The sequence below is a fragment of the Poecilia reticulata genome, chromosome 19 (genome assembly GCF_904066995.2).
Source record: "Poecilia reticulata chromosome 19, P_reticulata-male-v2, whole genome shotgun sequence".
NCBI classification, from domain to species: domain Eukaryota; kingdom Metazoa; phylum Chordata; class Actinopteri; order Cyprinodontiformes; family Poeciliidae; genus Poecilia; species Poecilia reticulata.
The window spans coordinates 11734881-11747486 of NC_088848.1; the positions used below are offsets into that span (position 1 = coordinate 11734881).

Here is a 12606-nt window from a genome sequence, read left to right on the forward strand (position 1 = left end):
GTGACCCTTCTCATTTTACTTTGGAAAAAATATGTTCAACTTGGACCAGAAGCGGAAGACATTGTCACAATTCTCTAAGACACTTGACGTTCACGTTTAAACATGTTGCCTATAATTCCTGAAAAGCTGTGCATCAGAGGTTCCGCCGTCCTTGATGTCTGCTCCGTATTCCAGGGAATCTGCTGCAGGAAAACATATTTTACTGCACAGAGAGAGAATAAACCTTCAGATGATTTCCTCCCGAGAGCTGCTCTCATGTGGCCAATTACTCCAGTTTATCCAACACAGTAACACGGAGGTCTCAACACTTTGCACTGCAGACATTTTACAGCCCAACAGAAAACTATCCAGCTCCTTGCACTCGCTTCTTCTTTTCAAGTTTAAATTATTTCACAGATTGTGGAAATATGCACCTTGATAAAATTTAAATGTTTTAAATGTTGCAAAAGCTCACTTTTATTTTATTTTTTTTAAAGTGTGGATAAATCTTCAACTGCAATCATAGTTAAATGAAAGAACACAGCAGCAGTTGGTTTAATTTCTGGACAGAACAATAATCTTCCACCACCTGACAGTAAAAGGCTGAAAAACTGCCCAGTTAGAGCAAACTGCATCACTGGCAGTGAAATGTTGCGCTGCTCAACTCCATTACAGATGGAAAAATCTGGGGTGACCGACATTGAGAGAGGAAGCAGCTTGACCAGGAGGATGCTTCAAATTTGTCTCCTTGTCCCCAAACAGGACGCACTTCAAGATTTATCAGACGTTTGATGATTGCGGGCCGTTAATGTTTAAATGTCCCCTCAGGATCCTGATCTTCATCTCGCTACTCTTCTCTTTGGTCTTCTGGAGTCATTAAACTTTCATCTAATCCTCACAAACGTCGTCTGAGCTCGTCGAGCTGCAGATCTAACTGAGCACATATTTGATTAGTTTCCAGGCGTTAAGATTGTGACATTTATTTATCGGGGCGGGGGGAGGAAACTCCAGAGTCAACATGATTAAAGCTGCTGCGGCCGCTGTTAAATGATCAAACACTCATATTTTATTAAAGGCAGAACAAGTCCTACGTCTCCATCAGAAGGTCCGTCGGCAGCAGACCATAAACACTCGAGTTGCATTTATGCTGAAACCGAGCTTTGCACAAGAGAGGGGAAGAAGAAAATTCTGAATCAGAAAGCGACTTGCATCAAGGTGAGATTTTGTAGGAAAATTATATTTTTAATTCATGTCTATTTTAAACCTTCTTACCTCCACATGAAGACAGGCGATCCTTCAAATGAACGGAGAACATAACCTCCATCAGTGGCTGAGCTCCGGCGATAACTGCTCCATGTTTCTGTTCACAGCAATAAATCAGATGTAGACTTTGGAGGAATAGGTTCAACTTTCACCCAAAACAAATCCACAACTTTTTGTGCAGAATCTCATTCTTGTCCATGTGGATGTCCATTCAGACCTTACCTGATGTTTCATTAGCTTGAGGCAACAAATTGAGTCTTGGACAGTTGCTTGTGTATCAGAGGGTCACCTTTATTGTCACAAAAACACAACAGGAACGTACAAAAAGCAGCAACCCGTTTGTTGGATTTTCTCACATGAAGCAGCAATGTTTTTTTTTCTGTTTTTTTTCCATTCACAGATTTGTGCTTTGTTCTGAACGGATTAGTTAGTTGGTTTGTACTTACAGTATACTGACTTTGTAGTAGTTTATCATTCTTCTTCACAGTTCACAAACACTTACCCCACACAGCAAGCATCACTTTCAAACTGAAGGAACAGCATTTAGTTGATAAATATCTTTTAGATATCTTTCTTCATAAGTGTGATAATTGATTTTTTATTTTTCTTATTTATTCTGACAGTTATTCTGATGGGCTTTTAACAGAATACAAAAATCTATATGTCGCTGTACAGTTTTCTTTACTCTATGGTACACTCACAGGTATACACAGAATTAAAATGAGACGTCAGTTCAGCCGGCGTGCAGATTTTCCAGGAATGTTTACAGTATGCATGCCATTTTGGAGTATTTCCCCCCCCTCTATATTTATATATATAAAAATCACATAAAATCAATTTGTAATATATTATTTGGGTTTATATACATGATCTGAACATCCACAAATGGTTGAACAATCACACTTTCACCAAGAAACCATCGATAAACAGTTGAATCTGTATAATCCGACACACTGTTGGTTAGAATAGAATAAAACGGCTACAAACGGGATGTCTCATCAGTGACGGGATTGTTTTATGTGCTTTTTTTTAAATAAATGTGGTGGCACTATTTTACAATTCGCATTAGGAGTGTTTTCTGGTCTCTACGGCAACATGTGATTATGGTTTCATGGTTCGCAGAAAAAATAAAATCTTTTAACGCAGAAAAATAAAGAATTTACAGAATAAATGTGTTCCATGCTTATGAATCCTCTTCAAGTATAAAAATACAAAAAAAGTTTGATTATATAAAACATAGATGACATTTTTTTCTTTTCTTTTTTTACATGTTCTCTCTAAAACAAAAACTAAATGGTTTTATACTAATATACACACACATCTGAAGTGTTTCTGGTCAGATTTAAGCTTTTCTAAATCTGGATTAGCTAATCCGCTCCTACATTTCATAAACAAGTTGGCTATAAACACTTAATGTAGTTTCCCTCGCGTATAAGCACCGATCCTTTCAGAAACACTGGTTTGGTTTCATTTTAATCCAACAGCCTTTTAGCTCAACATGCCATGTTTCAGTTTCAGTCCAAATTACAAGAAAACAAACTGAAGGCTAACATGTCAACATGCCTGTGTCCCAGTTTCACCCTTAATATCATGTATTACCATGAATGTCCAATTAAATAACTTTTGAGTGATGCTCTCTGGTGACATGGGAGTGAACAGCTGCTGTAAACTGAAGACTTTTAGACAAACAGTTTCATTTGGAAATGTTAAATGTTTGCTCTACTGGGCATGATCTAGTTTTCTGCTTTGTACATCACGTAGGCAGGATGTTTCAGCTGTTCTTATTTCAGGGAAGCGCTAATTGTAAATAAAATCGCAAAGTGAAGGCACATGTCTTAATCGTTCAAACTAAGGTGTCTGTGGAGCTGCAGAAATATGGCTGAATAAACATACAGGCCCCTTCAAACTTTGCAACTGGAGAGTTTTATAGCAAAGATGCTTAAATTTATTTCAGTAAATGGAGAGGACTCGTTCATCTTCTGGAGGGGCTGTGCTTTGAAGTGCTTTTTGACCTAATATTTTTTTTTCCAACTTTGTTTTTAACACTTTAATTCTAGAAATCTTTGTTTTATTTTTATTTTTTTAAATCAGACGGATAAAGTCTAATTACAAAGAAGCTTAATTATATCACTTTTTAAAGAGAAAAACGCTGTCTACACCAACCTATGTGAAATTATAATTCCTTATTTTGCTGAACTGTAAATTTACTGGGATTGCTCACATTTTTCCATTCAATTTCACCAGCCACGCCCAGGCCTGATCACTACCAGACCAGGACAGAAATGCTTAGAACCCATCTGACAGCAAGTAGGCTTAAAAGATCTTAAAAAGAAAACGGCCTTGAAAAGATGAGCAACAAAATCTGACATCTATCAGTTTGGACAAGGCTGCATATTTCCATTTCTAAAGCTGTTTTTGGACTGGAGCCATCATCTACAAGTGGAGAAAGAATAGCAATGGGGAGAACTTTCCCCAAGAGTGGTCGGTGAGCATCGACTCAACAAGGACATCACAAAACAACCCAGAACAACATCTGAAGCTCTTACTTGCCTCAGGTAAGGTCAGTGTTCATGACTGAACAATAAGAAAAAATATGGCATGCATGGGAAATTTCAAAGGAAACCATCTACCCTAGCCAATAAATACCACAAATGGTCCATCTCACATCAAATCTTTGATTTAAGGCAAAATTTAAATCCAATAAAAATGCTTTCTCAAAAACTTAAATGCACTATCAAAGCTTGCAAACCCTTCAATGTAGTGAAATTAAATCAATTGTGCAAAAAAAAGTGCACCACAATAATTCTCACTGGTGGATATCATTGTTGTCACCAAGTGTGACTGGATCACCCATCAGGTTTAGGTGGCAAATATCCTATTGCCTTGGGCCAGGTTGGTTTGAACCTTATCAATGAAAAATTGCCAGTGAACAGTTTATTAAATAAATAAATTTTAAAAAACCTGGTCGTCTGTCATATTAAATTTTGTTTCATCATCTGAAACATTTGTGTGTGACAAAAAGCGAAGAAACAGTCAAAGATGCAAATACTTTTCAACAGCATTAAACTGAATTGAATAAATTATAATCAGGGGATGATTGAAGTGGCCTAAGCGGTTAAGTAGAAGTAGTGTAGATCTACAGAAATATCTGTGAGGTTTTAATTTGGCCATAATAAAATGCATTTTACCTGACCAAAATATGCTCAAGAGGACCAAACCTAAATAAGACGACTGAATTCAGGTAGCAGAGAAAGTGATCAGGCCCAACATGAACTAGCTCTGAATTCAGTTGGGTTTCTGAATGGTTATCCAGTTTTACTCTGAACTAAACTTGGACATAGATGTTCTGAGACGTAGTATTTACTCATTAATGTCACCCGTCTATTCATTGATATTAAAACATCCGCTTATGTGTAGCTGCCAGAAAATGAAATTCAAGCAAGTTCAACCCATTGTGGTTGTTATTCAACACTGCTGGACTGGACCGTTTTAAAGCAGCTTTATGAATTGTCAGAGATGAAGCAATAGACACATTTAAATACTTTTATGTTTGACGAGTCCAGTTAATACTTTCAGATCTTAATAATGCAAGATTTGGCAAAATGCAAGTAAATTTCAGCAAATTAGAAGATCAAGAAAAATTTACTTTTTAGTCATTTAATTCAAAACAATCTCAAACAACAGAAATTTGTTAATCAGTTTTCTGTTTCAAGTTCATTTCTATTGATTTCTTGAAGTGAACGACTGAAATGTGAGTACTTTTCAATGATATTCGTATTTACTGAAATTCACCTGTAATATGAAGTGAAACACTAATTCAGCACCCTTTGTTTACATCTCATACAGCTTTTACTTGTGCGTTTGTACAAAAAAAAAAAAAAAAATTATTACATATACGGAGATTCCGCCAATCCTCAATTAAGAGTAAAACTGGGACATAGATCTGGTGTTAGGTTGTTAGTTATGATGGTAGATGGATTTACACATTAGATGTGTTAAACTGCTTCATGTTGCAGGCCCAGAACTGCTGCAGTCACTTTCCAAATTTTACACATGAATCGGCATAGTCACATTAATTTCTCAGCAGACAACAGGAGCTCCTGTTTGCCTCCAAACTGTGACATATTAACCAACAGTCACCTTCGAGGTGTGAATTAGGATTTAGAGGTCCAAAAGTGGAATGATCCGAGTACTCAGTCCTCACGTAATTAGTCCAGATGAGACCTGAGAGACCTGAGAAGCAGACAGGATGACAAAAGGCAAAGCAAGTGACGAAGAGGAGAAGAGAAAAAAAAAAAAGAGGCTGGCTGACGGACTAAAAAAGGATGTCAGAAAAAAGCAGTGAAGGGAAACGTCGGCAGAAATGATGATGATCGGCCGGATCGGTGAGCAGCAGAAGCTCAGGACTGCCCCAAAAAGCAAGCAGAGGGAGGAGGGGAAGTTTCAGAGCAAAAAAGGGAAAAAATTTAATGGAGACATGAAGCGGTGAAAGGGGAGAAAACATAAAAATCAAAATTTACTAACAGACACATCAAGTTTTTGTTAAATCCCTTAAACCTTTCATCCCTGCACTAGCGCTGCTCTGCGATTCGATCTGATTGGCCGATGGGAACGTCAGGTTTTGGTGCATCGGCGTGACGGTCCTCGTCTGCGCGGCTGTCGCTGAGCTGAAGCAGAGCTGCTGTCAGAGCTGCAGGACAGAAAAATCTGTCCTTATTCTGTTCCCCTTCCTCCTCCGAGTGACGCAGCATAAGAGGAGGAAGTGGAAGGAGGACAGGAACAAAAGGCAGGATGCAAGGAAATTAAGGCTGCATAGGAAAGGATTGGAGATTGAAAGGATGACGTTAGGAAAGAAGAGAAAGTAAAGAATAAAGGAGATGAAGAGTAAACGTAGAGGAAGGAAAAAGAGAGAGGAAGAATGAAATAAGAGACTGAGGAATTTAGGAAAGAAGAGATGAATAGAAAGAGACTTAAGGGCAAGAGACAGGAGAAGGGGAGCGTAGAAGGAGGAATGTGAGGAGCCCATAGCTCTGAATAAGAGTCAAAAACGTTTGAGTTTATGACCCCATCGTCAAACCGCCCGGAAGCAGAAGCAGCAGCAGGAGACTCCACAGCTTCTCTCCAAGCCAAATTCATCAACCAAGTGGAAAAAAAAACCAACAAAAAGCCGGCCGTCCCCTGCTCCCCTCTGCTGCCACTGCTGATGAACGGCTCGGAAAAATGAGCAGGACAGACAGTTTCCCTCCCATCAGACATCCGGGAGTCTGCAGACAGTTTGTCCATCCAAATGTTCAGCGAACCGAGAACCTTCGCAGGAAAACAAGTTACGTTCAGGGAGACTAATGTTGGAGATGCTTGGAGCAACAGAAATGATGCAGGAAAGCAACCTGGCACAAAGCCGTTGGGTGAACCTGGCCAAGGTACAGAGGCTTACAAACAAATTTTCTGGAATTTCTTCACATTTTGTGACATTGCAACAAACTTTGATGTAGTTTATTGGGATTTTATGTAAAGGACCAAGAGAAAGCTGCACATTGCTGAGAACAGGGATGTAAATGAGCACTCCTTGAGTCTGCCTATAGCAGCTTTGGACATCTAGTTTTTTCTTCTTTACAAAATATCTCAGACTGAATAGAGTGTCTGAACATACATTTTGAAATTTTCAATGAGATTTAGGGCTGAGATTTAACTCTGCTTCTCTGACACATGTATAATATTAGATCTAAGCAATTCAGTTGTGGCTCCGATTGATTATTCAGGATTGCAGGTTTAATGGAAAGCGACCAAAGAATCTTCTTCTATGTATTTTCTGAGTTTGAAGCAAACTGCAAATCAGACTTTTTTTCAATAATTACTTTCTTTTTGCTTTTTTTCCTGAAAGGTCAAACTTGACTAATTAGTTTAGGTGGAAGGCTGAATATTGGTAGGTTTGAAGTTGTGCAATACTTTTTTTTTTCCATTTTCAGATGATGGATTGAAGAGAAACTCGTGGAATGTTCAAAGTTTGGGATCTTGTTTTCCAATCCAACTCTGACCCATCTGTGTTCAGTGTTCTTCATGATGCTGCTGGTCCAGTAAACTTTTTCAATAACCTTTAAAATCTTCACACAACATTTGGTTTTGCACCTACATTAAGCTACACACTCAAGGAAACTGGTTGCATTGCATTTCATTTATGGGTTTCCGATTAAACGGGAGTGGATACAAATTCCCACCACATCAATGCATTTGTCCTTTACGTTTCAGTTTGCACCTACTTGAAAGTGAAGTTTACTACTTCACTTAAAATCCAAATAAATTACGCTGAAGCTTGTGTATTTGAATGACAGGAGACAAAATGTGAGGAACTACAAAGGGTAAGAATACTTTTGGAAGGCACTGAGCAACTTTTCCTCATTTAGAGCATAAACCTGAGTCGAGCATCAAATTAAAGTTGAGTTAAAGTCAGCAGCAGTGTAGAATTGTTACATCGTCCGTCTGGTCCACTCTTAATGTTAGAACCTTGAGGAAATGTGAAACTTTAAAATGTACTGTTTGACACAGAAGAGCATTGTTTTCCCCCATCAAACATACTAAAACAGGACAAGAAAACTTACTTCAGCCAGTTCTAACGGGGCACAAAAGCATTATTGTGTCTCCAAAACAGACAGGAGGTAAAACTGATGCACATACTTAAAACTTATTTTGAGAACATTTATATATATATATATATATATTTTTTTTTTTTAAAGTTTCTATTAAAGGTAAATGTATTTAATTTTATTGTAAGAATTACTTGCATTAGATTTTAAAATCTATAAATGAATGCATTTAATATACATGTTATGTATGACAGGGTTAAACTCCACTTCATCCAACATAAAATATTTTAGTTTCTTTTACATACATGTTTCCAGTTTTATCTCAAGCGACGACATGTAGTTTGCTTTGTGCGTCTGCACATTTTGAAAGGTTGTGACTCTTAAGTGTTGCTTTTGAGACTTTGTTTTTATCTGAAGGCAGAAAAATATTTTGTACAGCATCAAAATCTGATTCCTTTGTTTTTAAAACAAATTTGATTCATTCTAGATTCCAATTAAAGAAAAAAGCTTTTTTTCTGTGGTTTCTCTGTATTTGACCTGAACTTGCTTGAATATGACGAACAAGACAAACAAATTGAATCTTTTCTTATCAGTACCAAAGTGCTTCTGTAATATTATAATATTCCGATTGTACAGACTACAGTACAGGAATGTACTGTAGTGGTGCTAAGTGTTGCATTAGCACCACAGCTGTGGTTGGAGTATTATATTTGATTTGTTGCTAGGATGGACAGATTTCAAACCACTGGCAATGGCCTTCTTAATATGATGCCATAATTTAACAGTACAGAGGCTTTACTTTCTTTACTCGACAAACATCGGAGCTTTTATGTTTCAGGAATACCTTTTCTGTGCAGAGATCCTCTGAATGTATAAAGACTGAAAACTGAAATAGCGTTAAGCGGCCAGCTGGATGTGCTTTGTACTCTCAGAAACGTAGCACGTCGAAAGCGGCTGGCTGGGTCTGAAGGAGCAGATATGATTCATCCATTCATGGAGACAATAATATTCCAGCCTCCGTTTTCAAACAAGCTGTGCGTTTATCACCAACTCTGCTCAGGCTGGACTCAATTTCTTCTGGAGGTTTTACGGCAGTTCACGAATTCAAACATGAGGAAGGGAAATGATTCCATTTCCTCAGTCACAGTGTCTTAGCTCCAGGTTTTGTACTTTGATGTTTTCGGTGTGAGTCTCAACAAATTAGAATTTTGTCTGCAACATTCGTTGCACAGATTTACTTTGTGCAAATTTACTTTGCATAATTAGCCAGAAGGTTTATTAGACGGAAGAAATGCAGTAGAAAATAAGTGCACAAGCAACAGGAAGATTGCGGCATAAATCGATTGTGAAGCAAAGTCCAGGAAGGACTGGACTGCTACTTTTTCTTGAATGAAATTTTCATTCTATTTGAATCCAATCTGGAGTCCAGTGTGGCGGTTCCCCAGCCATGCGGGGGGCCATTTCATCTGGTCGTATGGTCCACTGTGCTTTATCGAGTCCAGTGTAAGTGCAGCTGTTCACCGGAAAATTTAGACCTCTTCATTTGTTCCTCCGCTGAAAAGATTTTAATTTCCCAGCAGGACTTGGCACCTGTTTATGTTGAGCTATCCCCGCTTGTTTTTTACTCAAATAAATTAACTTTCTCTAATTTAGTGAGACCCACCTGGAGATAAAATGATCTGACTAAGTATAGGACTGTAAGTTATATTTATGTTCTCCTGTAGGGCTTTATTATTACAGAATTATTTTTGTGACTCCTGGATACTTGATTTGTGATACCGTCTGTGAACAGCAGGTTTGAATCTTGTAGAAAAACCCCCCCAGAAATTAAATTTGAACTACCGACCAATGTTTCATAAATTCTACAGTCACATAATAGTGTCCAGTTTAACTGTTGTTGATAATCAGTTCACAACTGCACAATTTTTGCTTGGACCTAAGCAAAATTGAGGATGTTTTTCAGGAAACTGTTTTAGGGGAAAATGATTGAATGAGGCATTTCCAGCCAGTAAAATAAACAGTAAAGTCAGTCTCAAAAAACAATATGGAAAGGACTTCAATTTATGCTCATCTTTTGAATTTTTTAAACAATATTTAATATTACCTATGCAGAATTATTTTTAAAATGTTATATTCTTTTTGTGCCTCCACGTGCGTTTTGTTTTCCATGTCTGCTTTGCTCTTTCTGCTGCTTCTGAATCCATTTCCAGCATGAATTAAACTCGTATGTAGGATAACCTCACTCGAATCATTCTGCATAATAAGCTGTATCCTTCTGGCTATTTAAAGGCAGCAGTTTTAACAGGATGAGCGATCAGAATTTTTCTGACTGAATTTAGGTTAGTCAGTGGAAAAAAAAAAAAAAAAAAATCTAACACACTGGACAAAAACTTGATGCTTCCACAAGCTCGTCCAAATCCAGCCACCCCAAACATTAAAACACACAAGAGGAGGAGGTGAAAATCAGTTTGTGCTCCCTCACAGAGTCTTCTGGGACAAAGAGGCGGAGCTTCCTCTGAAGTGACAGCAGAGAGGAGAGGCAGGCGGAGCGTCAGAGGGGTTAGAAGTGGAATACCTGCTGCTGGCCCTGGACTTTGGGGAAATCCTCTTTCTGCTTGCGGGTTTTTGGTCTCTCCAGGCTGCCCTGTTGAAGGTGTTTGAGTCGGGCTGCGACGGTGGGACCTTTCATTGGTCCTGGCGAGTTACTGCTATTCTGTGGGAAGAAGAGGAGCAAGTTGTTTTATTAAGCCATTCTGAAAAACCTGATTTTAACAAGACAGAGTGACAGCTTCTTGATAAAATTGCACTAAGTGTGGAAACTATTTACAGAATGATTTGGAAACAGTGTTGCAAATATGTTTCTCCCCTCAGTAAAATTTCATACAACATATACTAGTGATTTTCTAAGTGAATGTTTTTTCGACAGTTCAATTGACAATTTAAATTTTCATCAGATGTCTGTAACAATCAAGTCCACACCTCCAAAATAGTCGTATATCTTATATATAATTCTGGAGGAATTTCGTCCCACTTTACTCTGCAAAGTTGTTTTAATTCACCAACTTTGGAGCGTTTTTGAGCAGCAAAACTCTGTCACACCATCTCAATAAGTTCCATATATAGATGAATGGATGGACAAACAGATGAGCAAACAGACAAAGAGATTGACAGATGGATGGATGAGCAAGCCAACTGATGAGTGGATGGACAGGTGGCTAAATACGCAGACAGATTCATTAATGGACATATTGTAGACAGATTGATAAACTAATAGATGGATAAATTACTTGGACAAAGAAATGGGCAAATATTTTCCCATACTTATTTAAAGCTTAAAAAAATATATATATACTTCAATTTCCAACTCTCCTACAAGGGTTGAACTGTGCAGAAACCCTGCTCTCCAACCTTCTTCTCTTGCTTTAAATTTATTTTCATTTTCATTTTCATTTAGCAACTCAGGGGAAGAAATGACAGTTTTACCTGCTTGTGCCTTGGGAATAAAAACACATTAAGATAATTTTAGCGGCTGTCATTTCAGCTGACATTAATCATCAGCTCTGAAAACAGGGTGTGAATCTTAAAGACCTACCTGCATGTAAAAAAAACATGCTACTGTGAGCCTAAAATCCTCAACATCTTTTATTTTGACAGTTACCTGCCTGGTGGAGTCGGGAGATAATTGCAGAAAAACAAAACCTCTTTTCTCATCTGAACACGTCGGAGAAACTGAAGGCTGTTTTTGGAGGTTTCCCCCCCTTGTTCTTTGCGCAAACAGGTTTATTTGGGCACATTCATGTACAGCTACTGCATGCTAACTCAAGACACATTGGGATAAGGCTAAAAATCTGGGTTTGATTTTTGTGTAAAAAAATATTCACACAGGATTCTTTTGTTATTGTAATGTAGTATTTCTCCAAATAAATAAAAGATCTTCCTCAGATATAAGGGAAGAGGAGTTTGTGACACCCGAGTTGGGCAAGAAACGAAATTTATTGGACAATATAGCTTTTTCATGTAATCATTCACTGTACCACTTGGATAAAAACAACAACAACAAATAAAAACATAGCAGGTTGTTTGGAGCCTTTTCAAGATCATGTTCTCCGTCCTTCTTTAAAATAAATTTCTGTGTCAGAGTCTCGATGTCACAATAAAAGTCTCAACGACGAGTGACTGGAAACATGACTAACAGCTGAGTACGTCTAGGGACTAACCTGTAGAGATATTTTCAATTCCTCAGGTAAATTTAGTTAGATACCGATAGATGTGCAGTAATTCCACTGTAATGTAACTTAATGTAAATTAAAAATGTGTTTTCTTTTTTGTTGCAAAGTTTTAATTGAGAATTGAATCTGATACATTTTAAGGTAAAATTTACTTTAAACAAATCAGAAGCCTAATTTTTATGAGTCTTCAACTTATCAGTTGCATAAGTTGTCTGCACAAAACTCCCAAAGCACTGAGTTTTGTGCAGACTATTAACCATGATACTATCAGCAGTTGTATTGGATGCCTCTCATATGGCAATAAAAAGCAGAAATCGACAACCTTTATAAATGAGGATCAGAATGTCATCATTCACTTTTGTTTTTGTCCAACAAAAGTTAATAGGTCCCCCCACCCCCGCTTGTATCACTTCTTCAGCTAACCTTCTGTGCAATTGTTCCTCCATTTAGCAGCAAAAATAAATTTGATTCAGCTCAGTAAATTCTGGGGAAATGAACCAAGGCGTGTGTTCAAACTAGATTTACTCTGACGCCTAAAAGACAAACTAATAACC

The 12606-nt window shown here is 37.7% G+C and overlaps 1 protein-coding gene across 3 annotated transcripts in view; it reads right to left on the reverse strand.

Annotated features, from left to right (window-relative positions):
- Positions 1-1512: 1512 nt before the first annotated feature.
- The window catches only part of LOC103481608 (SRC kinase signaling inhibitor 1), a 100532-nt gene continuing 89438 nt past the window's right edge, over positions 1513-12606 (reverse strand). The window contains exons 19-20 of one of the 3 annotated variants that reach the window (XM_081600963.1): positions 10399-10536; positions 1513-5475 (exon numbers count right to left, since the gene is read on the reverse strand). In XM_081600963.1, coding sequence (XP_081457089.1) covers positions 5443-5475; positions 10399-10536 — 171 coding nt within the window. In that variant the 3' untranslated portion in view covers positions 1513-5442. Of the gene's footprint in view, positions 10537-12606 lie in introns of all 3 variants that reach the window. The other 2 variants (XM_017310820.2, XM_017310821.2) reach the window with 2 other exon arrangements.